At 36.5% G+C, this 27,609-nt stretch overlaps 1 protein-coding gene across 2 annotated transcripts; it reads left to right on the top strand.

Annotated features, from left to right (window-relative positions):
• The first annotated feature begins 10,755 nt into the window (after positions 1-10,755).
• LOC107762609 (uncharacterized) lies at positions 10,756-14,029 on the top strand. 2 transcript variants are annotated; one of them, XM_016580976.2, is made up of 4 exons: positions 10,756-10,889; positions 12,187-12,288; positions 13,225-13,635; positions 13,761-14,028. In XM_016580976.2, exons 2-4 carry the CDS (start codon positions 12,187-12,189, stop codon positions 13,842-13,844), a joined length of 597 nt encoding a protein of 198 aa, XP_016436462.1. In that variant the 5' UTR covers positions 10,756-10,889; the 3' UTR covers positions 13,845-14,028. The 2 variants fall into 2 exon arrangements, with proteins under 2 accessions (XP_016436462.1, XP_075109902.1); XM_075253801.1 differs by lacking the exon at positions 10,756-10,889 and adding an exon at positions 11,759-11,938 and having other exon boundaries at positions 13,761-14,029.
• Positions 14,030-27,609: the final 13,580 nt, after the last annotated feature.

A 27,609-nucleotide genomic window follows, 5' to 3' on the forward strand; every position in this document is an offset into this window, starting at 1 on the left:
TTTAAGTATGTAATGGGATTAGGATCCTTTTCCCTCTTTCATTTTAGAGACGGACAAAAATAGAAGAATGTAGTCGCTTTAGGATATCCTTTTAAAATAAAAATGAGACGAGCCTCGCCAAATAAAGAGCACAAGTTGCGGGGCCCTCGTTAAATGTATATATTAAAATACTTAGTTTACGTGACGGGCCGTTTAGCGAATTTCACGACCTTCCCAAAATAACAATGCGATAGTCTCTTTAGGCGCGTGTCTAATAGTTTACCTTCTTAAACTTGGGTGTGCATTTCATGCGACCCGAATCCAAATCCCAAAACATCAAATAAAATGTGTTCCGGATTGTGGGTGTATTTCATGTAACGCAGTCCAAAGACGTGTTTTAAGCGATGTTCACATTCTTTTGAAAATCATAATAATAAAGTGGTAAAAAGTTAAAATTGGCACATTGGTTCATAATTGTATTAAAATCAGATAAATAAGCCGAATATAATAGTTGAGCGACCGTGCTAGAACCACGGAACTCGGGAATGCCTAACACCTTCTCCCGGGTTAACAGAATTCCTTATCCGGATTTCTGGTATGCAGATTGTAATATGGAGTCATTCTTTTCCTCGATTCGGGATTAAAATTGGTGACTTGGGACACCCTGAATCTCCCAAGTGGCGACTCTGAAATAAATAAATAAATCCCATTTCGATTGTCCTTTAATTGGAATAAAACTCTTACGCCCCTCGCGGGACGGAAAAAGGAGGTGTGACAGCAGGTTCTCCACTAGTTGCCTAAGCCCAGAACTTGTCTCATACCTGTCATCTCTTAGATTGTCGTGCAAGTGTGCGACCCCACAAGACCTTTTCTGAGTTAACTCTCCTGCCCAAGGCCACTATCACTTAGAATGGTCTTCATTGAACCAGGTCCTCCCACAATTTCTCACTTTTGTTTTCTAGATATTTCAATAAACTTTCCATTCCTGCTTGCAACAGCCACAATGGCACCCTCAAACAAATCTTTGTCACCCACAACCTTTTGTAGATCATTGCGCTAAGGAACTAGGTTCGTCCACAACATCTTTATCAACCTCAACCGCTGGAATGTGTTTATCAGCCACAGCTTCCCCCTATTTCATCAATCTTTTTTTTAATACTCTGCTTACTCTTCTGCAATGCGGACTCAAAACCCTCTTTCTTCTACAACCACCTGGTTTGTTTCAGCTAAAAGAGAATCAGGTTCTTCTATAACGGTGTCATGAACCGGAGACTCAAAAAGCACCAGAGTCCTTTCATCCCCTAACAATGGAGTTTCTTCCCCCCTAAGATTCAAGAATAGAGGAGAAGTATGGTTTGCAACACATGGAAGTGAGACTGGAGATGAGGTGACTAGAGATGAGGAGGAAACCGGTATGGGTAAAGTAGTATCAGGGATAGTAAAGAAGTGGGTTTCCGGTGACGGTGTTAAGGGAGGAGGAGATGTGGGAATGATGTTGATGGCAAGAGCAAAAGGCGATTATTTGTTGGCCATGGTGAGAGAAGTGGTAGAGAGTTCTGAAGGAAAAATTAAAGTGATGTAGAGGGAGACAATGGTTTAGAACTGCTGGTCTGAAAAGTCGGATGATGTGGCAGTTGAATTAATTTTGCTATCATTTTTCTTTGAACAAGCATGCAAAAAACAGATTACTACTAACCTGTGGTGTAGGAACCAGGTTCCTGGCCTGTTTTTGTAAAAGGGTTTTTGCAGCTCTCCTCTGAAGTTCAACACTGTACCTTTAGCTTCTATGATCATTATGCATGTTTACCTGCAACAGTCTAGATGTGAGTTAGGCCTAGTCAGAAAACACTTTAGCCAATTTTACCTTAGTGTGACTATCACAGTCGTGTCAGTAGAAACAAGAATCTTAATTAGGCAGTTGTATCATATTCTTCTTCAGCTGAAGGATATTATAGAACCAGGTTCTGTATGCCCTTAAAATATCTTAGAATTCTCTTAGCAGCCTTCAGATGAGATTCCTCTAGATTTGATTGGAACCTTGCATGTAATCCCACACTGAATACAATGTCTGGACTGCTGGCAGTAAGGTAGAGTAGAGATCCAATGATTCCCATGTTGCCATACCATTCCTTTGTAAGAGTTTTTTGATGCATTTCTGACTGATACACGTTCCCTTTATGGACTGCTTCACTTGAAGATCCAGGAAGACATTCAGTTCCCCCATTGTGCTCATTTCAAACTTACTTCCCATGAGTTTAACAAATTCTTCACATAATGAGTTAGTTGTAGCTCCAAATATGATGTCATCTACATAAATCTGATCAATGAGCGGGTTCCTTTCCTGTTTCTTCAAAGACAATGTATTGTCAATTTTTCCTCTTGTGAAGCCATTTTCTAAGAGAAAACTTGGATAGTCTCTCGTACCAGGTTCTAGGGGCCTGCTTCAATACGTACAGAGCTTTATCCAATTTCAATACATATTCAAGATGTACATGACGTTCAAAAGCATGGAGGTAGCTTGATATAGACTTCTTCTTTGAGAGAACCATTCAGGAAGGCACTCTTCACATCCATTTGGAATAAGGTGAATTCCATATGTGAAGCAAAGGCAATATGGATCCTAATAGCTTCCATGCGAGCTACTGGGCCAAAAGTCTCATCATGATCGATCCCTTCCTCCTGATTGAATCCTTGGACAACAAGCCTTGCTTTGTTCCTTGTAGCATTTCCATTTTCATCCAGCTCATTCCTGAATACCCACCTGGTCTAGGTACCAGGTGCCATACCTTGTTTCTTTCAAATTGATGCAGTTCCTCTTGCATTTCAGTACTCTAGTCTGCATCCTACAAGGCTTCCTTGATATTTTTTGGTTTTATTTGGGATAGAAATGCTGAGAAGGCTAGGGGTAGTAATGGAAGTACCAGGTTCCTCTTGAGAAGTAGAAGAGGATGTTACATTGTCTCTCACTTGTCTCCTTCATCTTACTCATCAAATCAGCCTTCCCATTTGAAACTCCATATATTTTCCAAGGACCAAAAGCAGTTCATTATCTCAACCATCGCCGTTTCCTCCCTTTTAGAGGAGGATGTCTCGTTGAATAGCACATGAACACTTCCTTCCACACAGTGTGCCATTTTGTTGTAGACTTTGTGGACTTCACTTTGAGGGGAGTATCCCAGAAGGATTCCTTCATCGCTTTTTGCATTACACTTCCCAAGCTGGTCCTCCCCATTGTTGAGAACATAGCATTTTCATCCAAAGGTTCTCAGATGAGTTATCTTTGGTTTTCTTTCATTGAGCAACTCATAGGGGGTTTTGTTTAGGAGAGGTCTGATCATGCACCTCTTTTCACTCCTGCTCAGTATTCCCATAGGAATTGCATGCTCCGTGTTCTTTGAACTTTGAGTTTGACAAACCATGGACCATGTCCTTCTTCATCAATATATCCAGAAGTGAGAAACTTGTATCCCCCCAATCCTTTATGCCATGTCTTGGAATCATTATTAACTACATTCAAACAGCTCATATCACCAGCTTAGACATGAACTTCTACCTTGTTTTCTTCCTCATACCTAGAATGTACCCCTTCTTTCCATTTTCCAAAGGGTACATCCCTTCCTTGCAAGGCTTTCAGTGAGAGAAAATCCATGGTATTTCCAGTCATGTGCTTTGAGCATCTACTGTCCATGATCCATTGCAGTTCACTTCCTCCCACTGTTCCCTACACATCTAAATTATGGGTTAGATTTAAGAACCCAAACTAGTTTGGGTCCCTTGTTATGATAGAAGGGATGGATAAAGGCTTTTCTAGTCCATGCAGGCAACATTGGTTTCTTGCAAGCGGTACCTGGTCTCCTGTTAGTTGTCACTTTGTCAGTAAGCACTTTGTTTTTCTGAACAGATTGAGCCCTAGCCTGGCAATTTTCTTTGAAGTGCCCATTGTTCCCACAGTGGGTACACAACCAGTTATCAGGAACTATGACGTACTTACTGTGAGGGTTGTAATGAGTTTTCTCCTTTTGGAACCCGATTCCCTGCCTGTTTCTACTATTATTGAAGTACATGGCAGTGATAGCATCTGAGGACCAGGTCCACTAGAGAGATTTCTCAAGATCACTTTTTACTCTCTTCAATTCAACTTGAAGCTGCCTATTTTTCTCGAGTTCACCACATATCCTAGTTCTAGCAGCTTTCAACTCATTTTCAAGCCTAATGTGTTCCTCACTGGCTATCTCCTTTCCTTTTCCAAATTTTTCAGGTTTTAACTTAGTCTAAGGTTTCACTATTGCTTCGCTTAGGTCTGTAATTTCTGCCAAAAGATCATTCTTTCTTTTCTGAAAATTTCAATGGTTTTCTTATGGTCAGTAACTACAGCCACTAAGTCGACTCTAGTTTGTTCAGATTATGCTAACTCTAAGGTCAAAGAATCCCTATCTTCCACAAAACTATGAAAGGCATTGATTAATACATTAGCTAAAGACATGAGTTTTCTTGGAGAATAGGATTTTAGATTTCTCTGAACATCCCTAAAATTTACCTCTTTGTTGTCATCGTCTTCATCATCATCTCATTGGGCCATCAACGCAAAGGTTTAGTTATATTCAGTTGATCTTTTTCTCTTGAAGTTCTTGAAGAATTCTTGTTTCAAGAGAGGACAATTTTTCATGAAGTGTCCACCCTTTCCGCACTTGTAACAAAGATCATTGTTCTTTGATCTGTTAGAGTTGTCCCTTTCTAGCACTTCTCTATTTCTTCTGACCATCTTCTGAAACCTTTTGGTTAAGTAAGCCATATAACTGTCTTTCTCACTCAAATCATTGTTAACAACTTTAAGTACCCGATACTTTTCCTTCTTTGGTTTTCTCCTTTCAAAAGTTGGTGGAGCAGCCATGAGGATCTTTCCTAGGTGTTAGCCTGATAGGAAGAACCTACTCTGATATCACTTGTTAAAACCGTACGTCTACCAGATTGTATAGAGAACCGGGTTCTCTATGTGTTTCCTCTAAAAATACTGATGAACCAAACTATATAGCGATCTGGTCCTATATCAGTTGGGTACAGTGATAAGTTTGTGTGAGTCCACCAATTAGTAGAGTACCTGGTCCTTTATGGGATTCTGCTATAAAATGCTAGTAAAGGTGTATGTAAATAAGGCCGAGGATTTTTACGTGGAAAAATCCCACACAAGGGGATCAAAAAACCACGACCTACACTTGTAGGCTTTTAACTTCACTAACTTGCAATCTCCCTATTACAAGCCACTTTACAATAACCCTATTGCAAAGACTTCAACTAACTTGTGATGCTCTCATCACAAGCCACTCTATAACTATCCTAGTTACAAAGAATTTGACTAACTTGTGGTATTTCCACCATAAGCCACTTTGTCACACTGCGGTTATAAAGGCTTTAACTAACTTGTGATATTTCCACCACAAGCCACTTTGTCACACTATAGTTACAAAGGCTTTTGCTTATGACTTAATCTAATCAACACTTCTAAGAAAGCCAGATAAGAGTTACAATGAAGAACAAATTACAAAGACTCCACAAACCTAAGGACTTAAGATATCTTCGATCTTGGATCAGGTCCTTGAGGTTGCAGCAGTTTTGTTCTTGAGAGAGGTTCTTGAGCACTTGAGAGAATTTTTGTTTTCTGTATTTGCAAGTGTTGAACCTGAATCTTATGTATTGCATAAGGTTTATACTACACAAGACATTACCTTAGTGATGTCAATTCACAGTGATGATGTTTAATCCCAATGGAAAGTGATTGTTGCACCATTTGTTGCTTTGTCTGTTGTATTGTTGCAGGCAATCACTTTCTGCAATTGCTTTCCAGCTGTAGTTGACTTTGTACTTATGTCAGAGAACCCTAAGGGACCAGGTCCCTATTGTGTTCCTCTTTGTACAGTTACGAACAGTCACTCAGTTGTGTTCTATCTGTATAGTTGACTTGTACTTTTGTCAGAGAACCCTTAGGGATCAGGTCCCTATTGTGTTCCTCTTTGTACAGTTGCGGACAGTCATTTTCTGCAGTTGTGATCCAGCTGTATAGTTGACTTGTACTTCTGTTAGGGGAGCACCAAGGGATCAAGTTCATGATCTGGTACTTGTGCACACTGCCCAGATTGTCTTGAGTTGACTAACTTGAATCATTGTACTTTAGTTGATCAGAGAATGAGTGGGCGCTGGAAACAATGCAGTGCGCCGGAATCTTCGTATCCAGCTGTGTCCAATTGACTTTGTACTGTCGTGAGGAACCCACAAGAGTATCAGGCCCTTGTCTGGGTTCCTACCTCCTGAAGCTGTAGCAAGTTCACATTTGGCTGGAATCCGTTAGATGCAGTGTAATCCAAGTGAGTCAGGTTCCCTATCTGGTTCTTGACGTTATGTTTATTAAATCATCAAAATACAAAGCAAAGATATTGAAAACCTATCAGAAACAGAGTTGGTTTGACGTGATACGACCTTCCGGTTGTGAAATTAAAAGTTCATGAGTTTACTAGAAAATTTACTTGGAATTCATGCTCAATTGTAGTTCTAGGTGTTATTTTGGCAATTTGATCGCGCGAGCAAGTTTGAATAATATTTTTAGACTTGTGTGCACATTTTTTTTATAGTGCCGAGGGCTCGGGTCAGTTTCAGATAGGCTATGGAGTGATATTTGACTTAGAACATTGCTGGTGTTCTTCAGTTTTTGGTGCAGGCCTCAGACCTCGCAATTGCGAGGCCAGGCTTCACATTTGCGGCCACTGATGGATTCGCATTTGCGAGTTACTCACCGCATTTGCGAAGAGTAGCTGGGGAACCTCAAGTCCGCATTTGCGAACAAAACTTCGCATTTACAAAGTGGCTCAGGGGGTACAGTGATCGCAATTGCGATCAAAAGGTCGCATTTGCAGGAGATCATTGTTTGCATATGCGAACAATTCATCGCATTTGTGATGAAAGCATAGATGTGAAGAGCTTCGCATTTTCGATGGTTTCTTCGTATTTGCGAACCCCTGGTCGCAAATGTGAGATCTGCAACTGATTAAAATGGGAGTTCAACGGGATTTTTGTTCATTCTCTCAAATTTTCAAACTTAGAAACCCTAGAGGCGATTTTTCAAAGGACTCTTCTTCCCCCAAATCATTGGTAAGTGATTCTAAACTTGATTCTTTCAATCTTTCACAACATTTCCTAAGATTTCAACCAAAAATCTTGTGTTTTCATGGTGGAAATTGAGGGTTTGGGTAAAATTAAGGATTTTTATAAAATGGGGATTTAGACCTCAAATTGAGGTCAAATTCCAAAACAAATTACATAACCGGGCTCGGAGGTGAATGGATAATCGGGGTTTGGTCCAAATTTCGAGTTTGGACCAAGCAAGCCTAGGGTTGACTTTTGTTGACTTTTTCAATAATGACCTAAATTAAATTCTTTGCAATCGTGGGTAATTCCTAAGGCTTAATTTGAATTATTTGGTTGGTAATTTGCTAGATTCTATTAGTTCAGAGGCTTGTTTGAAGGGCAAAGTCGCGATTGAGCTTTAAATAGATCCTTTAGAGCGAGGTAAGTGTCATGGTTAACCTTGACTTGAGGGATTAGGACTTGTTTGCCTATTTGCTGCTTGTTTAAATGTTGGGTATAGCGTATATGTGAGTCGACGAGTACTTGTGCGTTTTTGTTGGGCTAAATTATGCGGGTGGGTCTTGTTTCTTATTATTTAATGCTTTCTTTGATCATGATATCCATGCTTAGACTATATAATTACAAAATTGATAATTCTTTCCGCATTTATGGACTATCTATGATATTTGAGTATTGTTTCTGAAGTTGAGGTTGGTATTGTGGAACCATTGTTAAAGTAAGGCTTGTACTTGCTGATCCTATCTCCCTGTTATTACTTGTTCATTGTTATGTGGTAAGGGGAAGTGTTAACGCACGAAGGGTGATGTCATATCGTATGTGAATGTTAATGCACAAAGAGTGATGTTGTGCCATGTTATGAAAGTTAATGCACGAAGGGTAATGTCGTTCCGTTTCTATTGATTTATACAGTGAGTGAGAGTAAAAACACGAAGGGTAATGCCGTGCAGTATCATTGTTTCATTGTGAGGATGAGAGTAAAAGCACGAAGGTTGATGTCATGCAATTTTCTTCCTTGTGCTTAATTGTTTTTACTGGTTAAAGGCATATTGACTGTTCTGGTTATCATTTTTGTTGTATCTCTCGTACCTTGTATTCCCTTAGCATGTTCCCCTCCCGCTAATACCTGTTTAGCTTTTCTTTGTTGCTATCTTGTACATATACTGTTATCTGCACATGTTTATTATGTAGGTATCTTGTCATAGCCTCGTCACTACTTCATCGAGATAAAGATCAGCACTTACGAATATATGTGGTCGGTTGTACTCATACTACACTCTGCACTTCTTGTGCAGATTTTGGTACCGACCCTAGCACTACAAAAAAATGTCAAATTTGCAGAAGTTTTATTGCGGCAGTTACTATAACCTCCGCAATTTATATCAAACTATAGGGATTTATTTACCCCGCAAATATATTACATTTACGGCGGTCACTAACCTCCGCAAACCTTACAAAAAATAGCGTCCCCTAACCCCAATATTTCCCTCGTTTTTTAATCCTTTCCCTCCCTTTTATTCCCAAACCTTTTCAGCTCTCTTAAATTCTGTCTGCCATAGCTTTTCTGCTCAAGCCCGTATAGTTTCTCTGCCATAACTTGCAAAATTCCAAATTTCTCTTTTGATTTTGCTCTCTGCTTTGATTTTGCTTTTTTGTAAAATCAACCTAGAAAGCTATCAACCCAGAAAATGGATGTAAGTTCATATTGTGATTCCTCGAAAAGATCTGAAGCTCTCAATCGTATAGCATTAATATTGTGATTAGAGCAAAATCATCTCTATCAGTCCTTTCATTTTGCTTTTTTGTCTTTCTTTCTCATGTATGTGGGTTTTAAGTTTATTTTCTCTGTTAATTTGTGTTTTCTTCTACTGATTTTCTCTGTTAAGGCTCGAAAAAATTTGTGCCTTTCTTTCTCTGTAATTTCTCTGTTAATGCGTGTAGCATTGATGTTTTTCGATTCTCAACAGAAAGGAGCAGAAATTTGGTAGAATCGGTGTATTTTGAAGAAGGATATAATACTCTTTGTTGAAATTGAGATGCAAGTCCTCTTTCTTCTTTGGCATTAGGTATTATAGGTTCTAAAATTTAGATTTTTGTGTATTTTGTAGGTTAATTTCTGTGATTTGAGACTTAATTGAAATATTTCCTTTTGCATGTGTATTTTAGAACTCCTGGGGACCTTCAGAGAAGACGCAATTGTCTCAAGGTACTATTTTAGTACTGATCAAAGAGCACAACTAAAGTATAAACAGGTTTTTAGTTTTCTTCATAGTGTTGAATATTAATTTTTTTTCCTTTCCAGATTCAAATTGGTTTTGTTGTAGATGTGCTTTATGTGTTTGAAAACTATTTTTCTGGAGTTGCGATTTGGTTGGTGATGTTTACAAATATGCAGTTTTCGAAATGTGTTATTTCTGGGAATTAGAATTGAATATGAGTTTACAATTTGGTTTCTGCAAGTTCCGAACTGGCTGTATGTATAATATACTTTATTTATTATTTTCGGGGTTTAAAGTTGGGGGATGGCATTTTGATGCTACATTTCTTGTCTATTCACTGAATAAAGGTTTTCTACTTGGAATTTAGTTCTTGGTAAATACTGAAACAGACAACGAGGATACTGTCCATTTATATAACAACGAGGATACTTCTGCTTGGATGTATTCTTGGTTTAATAACTTGAAAAATAACATAAACTGTTACTACCGAATAAATCAAACTGATATTGTAAGAAAATTTAAGTCTGAAAACAAAATTACTTCCATGTGATGTTAGGTGTAGCTTGCGTGATTTTAGCATATTCGTTGTGTCACATCTGCATATAAAAGTCTATACACGACGAACAAAATTGTCTTTAAGCAACAGTTTCCCAATTTATCTTCTGTATGTGCTGCCTACAACCTCTATCAGAAGGGTTTGCAGTGCACGTTTTATAGTCAAATGTTATGACATGGTTAAAGGTTCGTTCCATAACACCAGCCTAGTTGGTTGTCGGTTACTACTCACTGCCCTCCAGTTTTGGAGCGTGACAACTTGATGTAGTAAATTTAAGAGGAAACATCAACAAGTTTTCTATACAATCCAAATATAAGTACAGATTCAGAATCTCAATTCTCTGGGATTCTTGAAATTCATGTCCACAATGCTAGGAACATACACAACATTTGTATCTATGACAACCAAGATGTTTATGCCAAATTTTCACTTACTTACAATCCTGATGAAGCCATATCAACAAGGATCATAAATGGTGGTGGCAAAGTTCCTGATTTCAATGAAGATTTAGCCATGAAAGTATCCCAAATTGACTCGATTCTCAAATGTGAAATATGGATGCTTAGTAGAGCCAAAACACTAATGTAAGATCAACTCTTAGGATTTGCTTTAGTACCTAATTCTTCAGTTATTGGTAAAGGAAAAACCACTCAAGATTTTAGCCTTTCTTCCACTGATTTGTTTCATTCTCCTGCTGGTACTGTTAAATTGTCACTTTTCTTGAATACCAACAACCCTATTTCAGTATCAAATAATCCTTCTTGTTCACCATCATCTTCTTCTTCTATAAGTTCAGAAGTTGTATTACTGGACATAAATACATCTCAACTTGTTCTTGATCCGATCGAGTATTCAAGAATTGAGTTTCCTGAAATCAACTTAGTTAAAAGAGAATCAAGAAATGGTGTCTCAATATTTTGACTTAGGTGGTTCATTTCTCCAACTTTCTGCATCATTTCACAGTCAACAACAGCAGCAGCCCGAGAATTATAATTTAAGAGGTTTGAAAAATAGTAAATTTTGTCTTGGAATTTATGTTCTGTCTTCTTCTCTTTAAAAGTCTATTTCTCACTTGAGTTTCTTGAGACATGAGACAGTAACATGTCAAATTACAACTGATGAAGTAAGAATAGAATGAAACTGAAGAAAGTCATAGCAGAAAATAGTTTTGCAGATATAGCCATACATAAAACATCATCAGGATAAAGAAGAGGAAAAAGTCATTGCAGAAAACATTTTTGAAGATATATAGCCATACAAAAATATTCAGTTAAACAAACTTTTTTAAGTTATTAGATACTAATTGACTAACCTTTTAAGTTGATGGCTTAAGATTGAGGCAACAGAGAGTATGGAATGGTTGTTCCTCTCTATTTTTGTGTATGTATGAATTCTCCCCTTTTCAACAAGCCTATAGCTTAGATATAAGAAGTTTCAAAATTCGTGTGGAGGAGAAGAGGAATGGTTGTTAGGGACAAATGACAAAAATATGGTGGGACACCAAATCTGAAATACTCCCTTAGTTTCTTTAATTTGTTAGGATGAGCAGTATTGATATATTTACTCCCACTGTCCCATTTGAAAATTCGTGTGGAGCATTAGACAAGGTTCATTAGTGCTCTTATGTGACCATAGCAGTTCAAATCCAAGTTCTGGTTGAACACTGTTGGCGAAGCAGCAGTTCAAATCTGAGTTCTATCAGTGCAAGTGAATAATATAATGTGCTTTTGCCACTTTACTGTAGCATTGAGACGAGTGACCTCTATCTTTAGTTTACCACTTTACTATTTTTCTTTTAAGATTGAGGAAAGGACAAGAAAGGCTGGAGCTTTTGCTGATTTGGGTCCCAATGAAATCTATCAAAATTCTACTCAATGATGAAATAATAGACTTGTGTTCTTTCTCCTCTTTAGTCATTATTAGGTTGTAAGAAGATGCCCTTTTGTATTATTTGTTCCATTCTACCTGCAGATACAAAGGTAAAACTGGATCAATTGCTACATAATGCAAATAATGACCCCCCCTTCCGTGTCCTTGCATGTGCATGCAGGTAAAGCAAACACTAAGATTCAGATATATATTCTAACATGTAATTTTTTTCTGGCATCTTCTTGTAACGAAACTTGTAAAAGAAATGCTAAAATTCGGAAGAAACAAAATATTTCACATATCGGTGCCTCCAAACCTAACTCTAGAAGAAGGGCTGAAATGGTAATAATTCATTTTGGATACTTTAATTAAACTAACAACTATTCCTAGTTAGTTAAGTTAATGCGAATTTGACCTTTTCATTTATAGATGGCTGAGACTGGACAAAAGTCTGGACGAGGACAACTTTATCTCGCTACACATAGGAATGAGGATGGATCATATGTTAATGAGGCGGCAAAAGAGATATGTGTAAGACACTTCGAAATTTTTACTATCGGCATTCTTTTCTTCTCGGAAATAAAAGAGCCAAGTATAACATATTGCCTTAATATCTAGGCAGAATACATAGTTTGTCTTCTGAGTTTGAGGCCATATTTCTTTGACACACATTTCCATCTTACACATCAAACCTTATTTTTAAGTATCTCTTTTTACTGGCAAAAGTGAACATGAAGCTGCAAATATTGCTGTATATACCAATATTTTGCATTCACTGGACAGATTTATTAGTCAATATGACAAAATGAATAAAGTGGAAGCTGATCATGCTTGAGTAAATTAAAAGGACAGCGTTTGAAATGTTATCTCCCATGTTTTTAGATATTAATTGCAGCTATGTATATTCAACAGAAATTGACAACTGGCCAAACCGAAGAATAGAAGACCAGGTTATGACTAAATCCAAGAAACATTTAATTGGTAACAACAAGAATGCCTGTAAAAAGATTGAGACTACTCACCTAGTCACCACAAGTATTCCTAAAAAAATGAATCAAAAATCCAATTTTGACCATGGGACAAATTGGTTCAATCTGATATATTCCTATTGCTCCACTATGTGTTGTGGCTTTCAGATTTTTTTAATTGCTAAGTATGGTGCAACATGAGCTTATTTATGAGCGCATGCATTCATGCATTCATTAACTTGTGGTTCTTTAAACATGTGGCTTATTTTGAGTCCTTGACTAGTCTTCTTTATTTAACCATCCAGTATCTAGTACTTATTGATCCGACTAATTCAAATTTGTATTGTATAAGCCAATTAATTAAAGGAAGCTCTAGAAACTGTCAGCCACTATGAACTAGAGAGAATGTGGATAATTTGTTGGTGAAATTACACTAATTTTAACTTGTCAATCAATGATTGAAATAAGGGCTCTGACTTTTGGTGTGTAATGTATTTAGGAAAAAATTGAACTAGAATTGAAACAAAGCACCGTGGATGAGTCCGAAACTTTGCCAAATGATGTTATTGGTAAGGTGTTGGGAAAAGAGCACTCTGGAAGGGTAAGGTGCTTAGAATTGGGAGTTGTTCCTGGCAGAGCTTTTAGACAAACAAGACCTCGTTATAGTGATTTGAATGCTTCAAGTTATAATAATGGTTCGTGTTCTTCCCAATGTCAAGAGAAGTACAATCAAATGTTGAATGCCCACAATCAAAGCCAAGATAACTACAAAGAAATGATGAATGTTAACACTCAAATGATGAGTGCTAACACTCAAATGATGAATGCTTTTAAGGTGTATATGATAATTAAAGAAGGGAAGATACCTGAAGAATTTGCAGGGATATTTGTTTCTGTTCCTCGTTCAACGGTAAGAATAGTTCATAACTTTCTTATTTAATTTCGTAAAGTATAATTAATCAATTCAAGTATTATTAGTTAGGATATTGTTGAGGTACTTTTTGTTAAATATATTTTCTTTTGATTGTTTTGTAGCCAAGTGATGTGGCTAGCGGATCCATTGCACCCATGGATATAAGAAGATCATCCGATGAAAGTAATCCTAACAACAACCTTTGAAGTTGCTTTCAAATGTATTAGATAATTAAGTATCGTACTTGATTGAATGGTCATAGTAGATCTTTTGTCCATAATGGTTGGACTGGATGTTTTGTTTAATGTTAGTTTTAAGACTAATTATAATATTGATGTTTAGTTAGGACTGTGTTTAAAACAAAATTTTGAGACTAATGATAATTTACTTTAATGTGGACTCACTACATTTCCCTCTTACCATAAAGCAAAGATCGATTTATCTTTTTAATATTCCAGTAGTTGGGAAACTTGCCTTTATTAATTGTTAAAAGAAAATTATAATTGAAATTGGAATAGTTATGTAGTAACGTTGCAGAACAAAATTGAATAGCGGAGGTTATAACTGCCGCTGTTCAACCTATAATAATAATTGTGTTATAAAGTTTGCGAAGGTTAAATAAAGAAATTGCGGGGGTTCAGACCTCCGCTATTTTATAATGTCACAGCGCCAAACTACCAAAGTGCGGAGGTTATACCCGCCGCTATATAATAACGACGGTCTGTCAAAACCCCCCCACAAATTGGTTGCGGCGAACAATATTGCAGGGGTTTTGGAGATCGCCGTAAAAGTATATTGCGGACGTTACTGACCGCCGCAATATGTAAATAAAACCTCCGCAAAGTGAGCATTTTTTTGTAGTGATAGTTGTCCGTGAGTTGGAGCAGTTTCGATTTGTTCATTCGGAGACTCGAGGTAGATCTGCTGGTGTCTGCATACCTTGAAGTCCCCTTCTATTTTACTTATTTCACTAATTCTTTTCTTTCGAATAGTTGTATTTCTTTCGGACTTTATTTGTAGTAAATTCTAGAAGCTCGTAACTTGTGACTCCAGATCCGAATCGTAGTAGATATTTATGAGTAATTATGTTATTTCACACTCAGCTTTAATTCATTTTGACTTAATCAACTTTATTTATTGAAATTGAATGAAAATTGACTTAACGGTTTTCTAACGCTGGCTTGCCTAGCGAGTGAAATGTTAGACGCCATCACGGTCCCAAAGGTGGAAATTTCGGGTCGTGACAAGTACAATTGGAAGTTGAAAAAAGGATGGAGGACATCTTTAAGGTTTAACAATGAAGTACATAATTGCTTAGGGAATTCATAGATAGATTCCAGGGGGAGAGGATGATGTTGCCTCCAGTACCTGATAATTGGACAGCTATGGCAATCACGAGCAACTTGAACGAGAAAAGTTCAAAAACTACGAGGAAATTGAAGGAAAGTTTGTGAGAATTTCCTGCAACAACTTGGAACGGTATGTACAATAGATAGAGTACGAAGCTGCGGATAGAAGAAGATACAGTCGTACCTCCAAAGGCAGAAGAAAGATCAGGTTTGAGACGCTCAGAATCGGAAAGGAGGTATGGTAAAAATAGGTACGAGCCATACATGGGAACTAAGAGACGAGATTCTCGTTCTAAATGGGAGAATCCACGATTTTATCCAAGATCAAGGCAAAAAGATGCAAGCTCTTCATCTAGATTAAAAAAGGACGAGATACCCGAAACAATTATTCTGATACGCAAGCAAGAATAGGGGATTACAGCTTTAACGTTAGCACCTCTAAATTAGTGGTTGTTTTAAGAGGTATGGGAGATAAGGTGTGATGGACGAAAGACATCTAGTCAGATTCGAAAAAAGAAACCTAGATTTTTTGTGCGAGTTTCATAATGATTATGGCCATAGAACAGCAGATTGCAGGCTTTTGCAAGGAGAGGTCGAACTTTTGTTGCAAGGTTATCTTACTGATTTGTTTAGTGAGAAAGGAAGACAATCATACATGAAGAACAAATAGGAACCCCCAAAGCCTCCATTACTAAAAAGAACAGTTAACGTCATATCTGGAGGAGATGAGGTTAATGGAGTGACATATACAGCCGCAAAAAGATGCCAAAGGTCACTGTCACTCACCGGAAGCGTGTTTGCCATGTCTTGGATAGCGACATTATAACATTCGACAATGAAGATGTGGATGGCTTGATGATTCCCTACAGCGATGCATTAATAATATCTTTGCGTGTACATGATACTAATGTAAAACGACTTTTGATTGATCTAGGTAGCTCAGTAAATATCATTTTACCGAGGGTGGTGAATGAAGTGCAAGCTAATGATAAGGTCATACCAAAAGCACGAACCTTGTCTAGGTTTTATAATTCAAGCGTAGTTACGAAAGAGGACATTGTACTTACCACATTTGCAGAAGGGGTCATCAAGGATACAAAATTCCATGTGATAGATGCGTATATGGCCTACAATATGATTCTAGGAAAGCCATGGATTCATGATATGGATGTTGTCCCATCCACTTTGCATCAAGTCATCAAATTTCCTTCACAGTAGGGAATCCGTCGAATCTGTATTGACCAACAAGCTTCACGAAGTATTAACTCGGTGGTGTTTGCAAGCATAAGAACCAACAGTTTAGATGTGGAATAGAAATTACAGAATTTAGTTGAGGATACTGCTATTAAAATCTCAACTGAAGTCACACTACGGCAAATTGATGTTGACTTGAGACCCGATGTGATTCAACAACTTGAGGAAAATGAGAACATTAAAACAACCACCGAGGAGCTTGAAGTCGTAATATTATTTGACCACTGTCCACACAAGAAAGTTTACATCAGAGCAAATTTGAGCCTTAATATGAAAGGTAATTAATTGAAATTTTACGTGCTAACACAGATTACTTTGCTTGTTGCACTCAAATATGACAGGTATGCCACCGAAGGTGATGACTCATAAACTGAATGATGATCCATTATACCCTCTTGTCAAACAAAATAAAAGGAAGCAAGGATCTTTCAAAAATCAAGTGATCCAGGATGAGGTACAAAAGCTTTTGAAAATTGATTCAATACAAGAGGTAAAATACCTGGATTGGTTAGCTAGTAACGTTGTGGTTCCAAAAAAGAATGGAAAATGGCGAGTTTGCGTAGACTATACTAATTTAAATAAGGCATGTCCTAAAGATTCATTTCCTTTACCGCATATAGATCAACTAATTGATTCTACCATGGGTCATGAATTTTTAAGCTTTTTAGATGTGTACTTAGGTTATAACCAAATAAAAATGGACCCTCTAAATGAAAAAGAAACTTCATTTATCACAAACAGGGGGACTTATTGTTATAAAGTCATGCCATTTGGCTTGAAAAATGCCGGAGCCACATATCAAAGATTGGTGACAAATAACATCTGGAAAAAACCATGGAAGTCTACATAGACGATATGTTAGTCAAGTCAACATAGGCGGGAGATCATTTAAAACACTTCTAACACACCTTTGAAACTCTCCACAAGTATAATATGAAGCTAAATCCGAAAAAATGTGCTTTGGCGTGGCTTCAAGTAAGTTTTTAGGTTTTCTTATTTCTAACATGGTATTGAAGAAAATCCTACACAGATCAAAGCTATTGAGGAAATACTAGATATACTCACGAGCAAGAAAGAAGTGCAGAGATTAACAGGCAGGATAGCAGCTCTGGGAAGGTTTATATCAAAGTCGTCGGAAAAAAGTTTTAAATTCTTTTCAGTATTGAAAAAGCAGAATTAATTTGAATGGACTGATAAGTGACAACAAGCTCTCGAAGACCTAAAGTCATATCTATCGAATTCGCCTTTGTTGGCCAAACCAAAAGACGATGAAAGATTGCTCATTTACCTATTTCTGTTATAACTGCTTTCCCCCTAAGGAATATATTGAATAAACAGGAATTGTCAGGTAGATTAGCTAAGTGGGCAATATAACTCGGGGAGTATGATATCATTTATGGTTACATGACAGAATTCAAGATATATATTTAAAAAAAAAAAGAAGAAAACTTACGTGCAAAGTTCCATTTTTCTGGAAAAGGCATGTTTTCTTCACCCACTAGTGGGGGCAACAACAAAACGGAGTACCAACCACGGTTTCGGTCATCCTGGGGGCTAACTAACACTCTTTTACTTCTAGCCACAAGGGAAAATATTCCTTCACGAAACAACTTGGGGGAGTAAAGATGAAGTAAGTGACGAAAGGTAAAAGGAACAGAGACCAAATCTGATAAATAACGAAGGCATGCTATCACCCTCCACACGATGGGACCAATCTGGCCAAGACACACATTAACATAACGAAAAAACTCGATGATCACTGGATCAATGGGAGGCTTAAACCCTAAAGTGAAAGGGTAGGTATAAGCAAAAGAAAACCTGGCATGGTAAGAGGTGATTCTTTGACTAACACAAGGGATTAAAACTGGAAAATCTGATTTCCAATGACATTTTTGTCGAACTAAGGAAAGAAAGACAAGAGTGATTAAACTTGGGTACAGTTTAGCAGGGTTAAGGGAAGCTATAGAGGAGACTTGATTCCTTATGGTCTCACGATCTAACACAAAAGAAAATTCTTGAGGAACAATCTCAGCAACCGTAGGCTCTTGCATAGGTTCATTCAGGTCCTTATTTCTAGAAGAGTATTTAGGGGTCAGAGGATCCCTAGGTTTGGAAGAAGATGGGCTGGCAGAACCACGAGTATATAATGAACCAAGGCTATGAAATCTACCACCTCTCCTACTTCTAGTAGAGGCAGCAGAAGGAGCAAGCTCGTTGACAATCACAACTTTGCGAGGGTCTGGTGTTGATGAAGACATGTTTAACAAAGGAAATACAGAGAAAAGGTACCGAGAAGCACTAAGATAATGGATACAAATGCAAGAAGGTTTCAAGAAATCAAAAGTATGAAGTATTTATATGGAGATACGACATCATTAAAAATTGGTCATTTTGAAGCGTCATAATGGAACCATCACTTCGTGACTGACGCAGCCGCAAAAAAACCTTAAAAAGCACTGAGAAACTACAAATCCAATCATAAGAAGCCATGTGGTATGGACATTAAATGAATGTGACATACGTCGCATCGATTTTGAAGGAGGAATAATGATACTCGAGAAACGACGGCAAAGAATTTCTGTCATAAAAACTTACTACTTTCCGAATATTCAGTTGAGAATATTCAGAAAGTGGGGGGACTATCTGTATTGGTGGAAAAAAGACATGGCACATGGGCTATCAACAAGCTGACAGGGCATGGTACGTGAAACATCGATGTAAGGACAAGTGGCATTCTTAATTAGACGAATTAAAGAGTGCAGAAAAAGGCAAGGAAGAAACATCCACGGGGTTATATAGAGGAAAAATCTAAGCCTGATAGCTGTAAAAGGAGAAACAGGAGCCGAATGAATAAAGGTTGCAAAGAAGAGAAGATACACGAACCTGATGTAATTAAGGAAGGAATATCAGTACAGTTGTAAGCACGTGATTTTTGCCCTATGAAAGAATTACTCCCAAAAAATTCAAAATAAAACGATTTTCCTTGGTGTGCAATTTTGAGAATTTTTGTGACATTTTTGGATAATTATTTGTATTTGTCTGTGCATGTTTATTTGTTATATTAATAAAAAAATACAAAAATATGTCGCATTTTGCATGTAGGATTTAATTCTACAATTGTTAGTAATTAAGTTTGTTTTACAAAAATTGAAAATTACAAAAATAGGCATCTTTTGCATTTTTAGCATTTAATGTCCAAATGTACAATTTTCTGCTTAATTATTACTTAATTGTGCGTTAATTGTTATTGGGAGTTAATTTGCGCTTTTATAACTTAATAATAATTTAAGAATTTTTAGAATTTAGTTTTAGAAAAATAAAAGAAGAAAAAAGAGCAAAAATATAAAGAAAATCGGAATTGGGCTCTTCTTCAAATTCAAGCCACAAGTCCAAAAAAATACCCAACCTTCCCCATGACCCGGACCATTTCAAACCGGGTCGACCCAGTCCATAACCCAAATACCCAACACCCCCCTATCTTACACAAAACAAAACAAAAAAACCAAAAAACCCTAAAAAACCAAAACCTAAAACACTACCCATCCGCCACCCCCCCTCTTTTTCTTTCTTCTTCTTCAAGCTCCAAACAAGCCATCCATGGCTGCCCCGCCACCCCTGCTGCTTCGTCTTCATCGCACCACCATCCGTCGAGCTCCAGCCATCGACGACGAACAGCTCCGTCGACCACTTGAAGCAGCCCGTCAACGAACATCGTCGCCGCGTCTCAAGAAGCCATCGCTGCTGCTTCACCTTCTCAAACGACCCCTCCAGCAAACCCAAACAACCACAGTCCTCACGTCCACCACGACCATGTTGGACGACCACCTGAACTTCCAGCCCGTCGTTGCTGACCATGGACGAGTTGCAAGCTCGTCGCTGTTGCTTCTTCTGCTCCGCCACCACTGTTGCTACGTCTTTTTCTCCTCGCTTGCTGCTACTGCTTTGTGCTGCTGCTAACTGCTTCGTGCTGCTGCTGCTGCTCCATCACGCTGCCACTACTTCATCTTCTTCAGTCGTTTCCCAGCAGCTCTATCACGTCCAAACAAATCCCATGGTTGTTGGTCGATGCCCCTAGCGCCTCCCTTCTGCTGCGGTGTTGCTGCCACGACGAGCAGTTGTTTCGCTTCAGCTGTTTTGCTGCCACCATTTCATTTATTCGAGCTTCCGTCGAGGTCGTCGTTTGTTGTTTTGAGGTCGTCAAGGTTAAAGGGAAGGTGAGTTTGTCGTTGAATTCAAGATCCATTAGGTCGTTGGCAGTCTTGGTGCGATAATCGCTTCCGGACGGATTTGTTTTCATTCAAGTTCTTCGTCGATCCGATCCGGTTAGTTGGTATAAGTTTCGTTTCTATCCGTAATTTGTTTGATATTTTTCGGATTTGAAATCAAATATGTTTGATATTAATTTCATGTTCATCATTTTTTTTTCCAGTTTGTTTTCATTCATTTTTCTTGTTTATTTTTAGGTAGAAATTGATTAGCTTAATTATAATGTTGCTAGATTTAAGTTGAAGATTCAATTAATTATTTTTCAGTTTGTTTTATTAATTTAAAAGGATTTAATTTTAATATAGAAGAGTGTTAGTTTAAATCGCTTGAATCCGTTGTTTGTTGTTTAAAATAGATTTAATTCGTGTTCATTTTGTTTGAAGTTCGTTTTTTCAGTAATTTAATGTGCAGTTATGTTTTGGTTTTTTTTTTGATTCAATGTATCTTTGTTATAATTTTGTTGGATTTAATTTAAAAAGATCAATTGATTATTTGAAGTATAATGATTTGAATATGTTTATTTGTTTTGTTTAAGCTTAATTCGAGTTTATTTCGAATTTGAATAAAACTTGCTTGTTATTGTTGTTGAATCTTTTCATTTATGTCCATACTTTGTTTGATTATTCTTGAATCCGAAATTAGTATAAGTTTGATTTCTTGTTTGTTGTTTATCATTTCTGATTATTTCTTCAGTTTGTTTCATGATCTTGTTTAGTTTTAATATAGAAATTGTTGGTTGTAATGTTGTTAGATTTAATTTTAAGTTCAAATGATTATTGAATTTAGAAATCTGAATATACTTGTTTGTTGTTGTTGTTGTTGAATCTAAAAATAGGTTTGTTTGTTGTTAAAAAATATTGTTCAATCAAAATAATTTTAGTTGTTTCTTTGTTGTTCATCATTTAGTTTGAATTTGTTGTTGAAAATTGTTTAGAAATTGGTCATATTTGCTGTATTTTGGTTGAAATTGATTAGGTGAATTGGTTATAGCTGATGAGGGTAGTTTGGTAATTTGCAGTACGTTCAGGGGTAAAATGGTAATTTTAGTAAGGTCAAAGGGGTATTTTTGGAATTAAAATTCTGAACAATTATTTATTTTGAGTGCTTTGTCAATTAGGATTAAAATAATATTAAAATAATCAATAATGGGGGACAAGATATAATGGTGGGGAATAAAAAAATTGTTTAATATAAGCATGGGGGACAAAATATAATGGGGTATTTGTTTAATGTAGTGGGGGACAAAACATTACGTAGTGGGATTAAAAGGGGGTTGAGTGGGAAGATAGTGGGTTTTATGTTTAAAAAATGCTGAAAGATGGGGATAAATAGAGAGACTTGATCAGATTTTTAAAAGAAGAAGGAGAGATAGAGAAAAAAGAGAGCTGGATATTAAAGAGAGAAAAATTCCGAAAATACTAAGACTCCAAAAATAAAAAGAAAAACATTCTGGAAATTCAAAAGAAGAATAGTATACACCCGATATACAATTTAAATATTCTGATATACGGATTCAGAAATTAAGGGTTGAACATTAATTAGTCTTTCAAATCTGAAAAGATTCCTTTGGCTTCTGTCCGTTGATTGTTATTGGTGTTTCTGAATTTTTATCTTGATTTTAAAATCTGTCAATGGTTTCTCGTTGCTGGTTGTTACTGGTTGTTGGGGTTGCTGTTGTTGTATGCTACTGAATTTCTGCTGATCTCCCTTTTCTTTTGCTTCCAATATCAGGTACACGACTGTAACACTAGCTATTGCAAGCTAATAATGTGGAAGCATGAATACATATGAAGAATTGAATTTTGAAGTTTTAATGTCGCTTTTCTTTGTTCCTTTTATTGATTGTATTTAGGCTATTTTCATGTATTACTGAATAATAATTGGAATAAGAGAAAATAACATAAGTTAGTCTTTAATGAATCGATTTGGCAAAATGGGTTAGTTCACTAGTTATGAAGGTTTTAAGATTATCAACAGTAGGTTAATCGTGAACAAGTAGCTAAATTTAGCTAAGGTATGAATTTAAACTGAATTTCGCGAATTAGGCATTAAGGCATGATTTGAGTTCAAACAAGATTAGAAGAACGTTTAAGTTTAATAAACTTTCTAATAAGCATTAGTAATTATGGTTAAATCTAGTTTCAAATGGTTGTGAATAATTAATCTCAATAGTTTTTTTCATAACAATGCGAGTTTTAATCTAGCTATATTTGATTCTTTTGAATATTAGTTGTCGAATTTTTATTTTTATTTATAATTTCGAATTTTGTGAGTAAAATTCCTTTTCATCAATATTTATATTAATCTAGCAATTAGTATGCCATGTTTTCTTAAATAAAAAAAGAGCTCGTAATTAATTAGGATTTTCTTTCTTTATTTTAGAGACTAATTTTAATAGAAAAATGTAGTCGCTTTAAGATTTGTCCATTTAAAATAAATGAGATGAGTCTCGCCTAGTAAAATATATAGATTGCGGGGCCCTCACAAATATATGCATTAATTATTTAGAACATCGGAGTTGGCCATCTAGTGAAATTTTACGGCCTTTCCCAAAACAACAATACGCTAGTCGCTCTAGGCACGTCTTTAACAAAATTATTTTCTTAAATATGGATGTGCATTTATGTAACCCAAATCCAAATCTCAACGGAGTCGAAATGTATCGATAACCACGGGTGCATTGATTGCGACGTGCTTTGAAATACGTTTTCACAATGTTGCAATTCTCCGTAAAATAATAACAATAAATAAAAATAATAAAAGCGGCTAAAGGATAAAATTTGCACATAAGTTTATAATATGTATTATATCAAATAATCAAGCCGAATATAACAGTTGAGCGACCGTTCTAGAACCACGGAACTCGGGAATGCCTAACACCTTCTCCCGGGTTAATAGAATTCCTTATCCGGATTTCTGGTTCGCGGACTGTAATACAGAGTCATTCTTTTCCTCGATTCGAGATTAAAATTGGTGACTTGGGACACCCTAAATCTCCCAAGTGGCGACTCTGAATAAACAAACAAATCCCGTTTCGATTGTCCTTTAATTGGAAAAAACTCCTTCACCCCTCGCGGGGATGGAAAAAGGAGGTGTGACAGCTCTGGCGACTCTGCTGGGGATGATTACCCAGAACCACTGGTTCAGGGTTAGAAATTCGAGCTTAGATAAATTGTTATATTTGGTTCTATCTGATTTTGTTACATGGTTGGGCTTAATGTGCTAAATGATGCTTTTACCGCTTTGATATTATCTGAACTGTATATAAACTGTGCCGAAACCCTTCTCTTCTTACCTCCGGGGAGAAGCTCGCTGGTCGAGACTCCCTATTCTGTTAGTGTCAATACCTGAAATAAGAAAGAGGCCGGACAAGTTACAAAGCCGGACGATCTCGCGGGTCCCCGGTACGTAGCCCCCTCCTCGACTCGAGTTGTCCGCTCGAGTACACAGTCTAGAAAAAATACCCAGGTTATGAACCTAGAATAACTCAGCTTCATGTCGGATCCCTAGTAGGAACGTTTGTTTGCATCACGTGCATTTGACTTTGGAGGCTCAACACAGGGGTTGGGTCTGTCTAGGACAGGTGTACCAAAAAATGAAAATGACCATCCTGATGCATCTTACTTGCTGCTACTTGTGTATTTATTTGATTCGAACTTGTGTGTTGGCCGGTTTTTGAATATCAGGAATATTGTGAAATTGAGGAAAAGAAAAAATAATAGCGGTTAGGGAATTAATTGTTTATTTTGAAAAAAAAACCAATGCCCAAATACTGTCGAAACTCGGCCGTAATTTTGAGAAAATGGAAAAGCTGTGTTATTAGTTTGTTTTACTAAAAGCAAAGGAAAAATAGAAAAAAAAAGAGTCGTTATTCTCTATTGTTTTCAAAAAATAGAAAAGAAAAATAGTTTGAAATGAAAATGAAAAAAGAGTCTTGTTTTAAAATGGTTTTTATTTATTTATTTATTTGTTTGTTTATGAAAATGCCAAAAATGAAAATAAAAAGAGTCTTGCGTTGAACGTGGATTTATTATTTGTTGCAATATATATATATATAGTCTTGCGTTGAACGTGGATTTATTATTTGTTGCAATATATATATAAATCCAAAAAGTATTTTTCTTTATTTCCTTTCTAAAAAAAGGGTTTCTTTTAGACCCCCAATTTTTGAGAAAAATCCAAAAATATTTTCCATTATTGATGTCTTTAGAAAGTCTTTTTAATTGTTTTAAAAAATAAAAAAAATAAAAATATTTTTTTTTAATTTCTTCCAAAAAATCCGAAAATATTTTCATTCTTCTTTCAAAATTGAAAAGAAAAGTCAAAATTCAAAAATATTTTTTAGAAGCATTTCTTTCATTGAAAGTAAAATTCCAAAAATATTTTCTTTCTTCTTTAGAATTTTCTCTTTCAAAATTCAAAAAAAAAAAAAATCTTCAGAAATCCTTCTTTGAAAAAATGCCCCATTTCTTCTTTATAAGTCTTTCCTTCAATAAATAAATAATAATAATAATTAAAAAAAAGTTTATTTACTTTATTCATGATGTCCCGAACTACGCGGGTTTGATTCTCAACGGATGTGAGATACGTAGGCAACCCTCATTGGATCCAACCTCCCATTTTGCTAAAATAGCCAAAAACAAATAATAAATAATAATAAAAAAAATATCAAAATTTTAATTTTGTCATAAATAAGTTGGGTCACGCCGTTTTGTCAAAAATAGCCGAATGTTCTCGAAAGGGACGCCGGAAGGCTGATTTTGCGTAAACGACCATCTTTGGTCATTTTTTTGGGTTGCGACCAGTTATCCCGCACAACCTTAAAATCTTCGTCTCCGAAGTGCTGAAAGGTCGTGTTTGCAAAACTAGGTCTTTTATTATTTGAAAAAAAAAACAAGAAAATAGTCAGTGGTCAAGTGAATACCGTTTGGTTTTTAGTTAAAATAAGCCGGCCCGGCTTCGGTGATGTCTTAAACCGTTCTTGCCGAGATAGCCTTAGAGTATCTTTCAGTTGTCGAAAGGCTATTTTCGTGAAAGAACGGACAAGTTTGTAAAGTGTCATAAAATAATCCTTCCCGGCCTCAAAATTCATATGAAATTTGGAAGGGGCCACATTTGCAAAAAATAACCGTTTTGTTGCATTTGTCAAACGGGGAAAGGAACTGACCGTTTGTTTTTGAGTTTGTAATTCTTTGATTAGAGTATGCGAGTTATTTGATTTTCGAGGCCGTTTGTTGTCTTTTGTCAAAGTCTGTTAGTATGGTCAGTTTTAAAACTTTTGTAATCAAGTTTGTTTTAATTTGAAAATTGAAAATTCCAGAAAAAAAAAATGTTTTATTATTATTATTTATCTTTTATTGGGCCGAACTACGCAAGGTCTGATTCATGCGGGGTCATGATACGTAGGCAATCTCCATAAGATTCGACCACAACAAAAAAAAAGAGAAAAGAAAAAAATGAAAAAAAGAGAAAAGAAAAAATGAAAAAAAAATCGAAAAAAAAGAAAAGAAAAAGAAAAAAAAGATCTTAATAATGAAGACCGACTGAGTCCATTCTAACCTGTTTTGTTTTGAATCGCAAGAAAGCTAAGGTGGTTGGTTTGTGGTAAGCCGGAAACACAAGATCCAGGAAACCCTGATTGTGATCCAAGACAATGACACCCAGAATATCGCGCAGAATCCTTTACCTGCACATCATGATACACACTTTGCGGGGATAAGGCTTGATAACAGAAGCACTCGAATCCTATCGGGGACTTGTTGACTAAAGTTGATGATATTGAAGTTGGCAATGGTCTGGGCAATACTGATGCGAAGCTCAGTGGCTAAGATGCCAGTTTTGATAAAGTGGGAGGACGCTCCGTTCCTTGGTTTGCAAGAGAGAAGCTTTTGGTGGATTATTTTGTTGTCATTTCTGTTGTCCGGATTGTAATTCGGATGTTGTCTTGTGTCAAACTTTCTTATCTTTCCATTTTGTCATAGCGGTTTGTTTAAGTTTTGGCCGGGTTGTTTTAGGATTTTATTCTGGTTTGGTTTTACCATTTCACCGGTAGTCTAATGCAAAATCTGATCTTTTATTATTTCCAGTCATCTTTTTGTTTAGTCCTTTTATCATTTTTGTTCAGCGCCGATTCTGGTGACATGACATGCGCACACAGTTTGGGCCTGATCTTAAAAGATAATCATAAATCCATTGGGAGGTGATCGGAACATTTAAAAGGAATAAAAACGGTTTGAGATTATTCGGAGCTCGAGTCATGCGGAACTGGGGCAAATAAAACATAAAAAAAACCATAAAATCAAGTGAGAGTATTGCCCAACGGTGCTTTAAAAATGACAAAATAAAAAGACAAATGTATGCATATGGTTATCAAGTCCGGCACAATTAGAAGATGTGGTGAATATTTAATGGTGTTGTTTGTTCTTGGCGTGTTTTGAAGATTGGAATGACGAAGGCATTTTATTCTGCTATCTAAACACTTTCTCCTTCGTTAACCCTTTGAGCCTTATTTGTTTTCTTTCATACCCCTCTTTCGGAATCAGTAGCAAAGAGTAGAAACACAAACATAAAAAGATAAGAAAAAAAAAAGAAAAAGAAAAACACAAAAAAAGAAAGAAAAAAAAAATCAACAAAACGACAAAAGAAAAATGAAAAAAAGAAGAAAAGAAAAATGATAACAAAAAAACAAAAGATAGTCAGAAGAAAACGGAGGAATTGGGAACTACGTTCGACCTGATTCCTCAAAGAGGATACGTAGACGCCTCACGGCTCAGTCATGGTGTAATAAAAATTAAAAAAAAATATAAATAATCCCCAAGCAAGAAACTGGGGCAAGGGTTGCGATTGTTGTAAACAAATATGGTTCCGAAGGTTGTAATTTTGAACCCCAATTTGATTTGTTTTTTGAGCCTTTAATACCCTTTCTTTCTAGCCTATCCAAAATCCCACATTACGGTCCAAAGAAAGACCTTCTGATCAGTCTGCAAAAGATGCCAAACCAGACAAATGAGAGTCTTACCGGTGAACATAACACTCTGTTCCACAACAGAAGGGACTCTAATCCCCAGCAGAGAGAGTCATACCGGCAACACTCCAAATCCCC

This window comes from Nicotiana tabacum, chromosome 5 (assembly GCF_000715075.1).
Source record: "Nicotiana tabacum cultivar K326 chromosome 5, ASM71507v2, whole genome shotgun sequence".
Classification (NCBI taxonomy): domain Eukaryota; kingdom Viridiplantae; phylum Streptophyta; class Magnoliopsida; order Solanales; family Solanaceae; genus Nicotiana; species Nicotiana tabacum.

Coding starts and splice junctions, on each gene's coding strand:
- LOC107762609 (XM_075253801.1), top strand. Junction 12,289..13,224: donor AGGCGGCAAAAGAGATATGT/GTAAGACACTTC, acceptor TAATGTATTTAG/GAAAAAATTGAACTAGAATT. Junction 13,636..13,760: donor TTTCTGTTCCTCGTTCAACG/GTAAGAATAGTT, acceptor ATTGTTTTGTAG/CCAAGTGATGTGGCTAGCGG.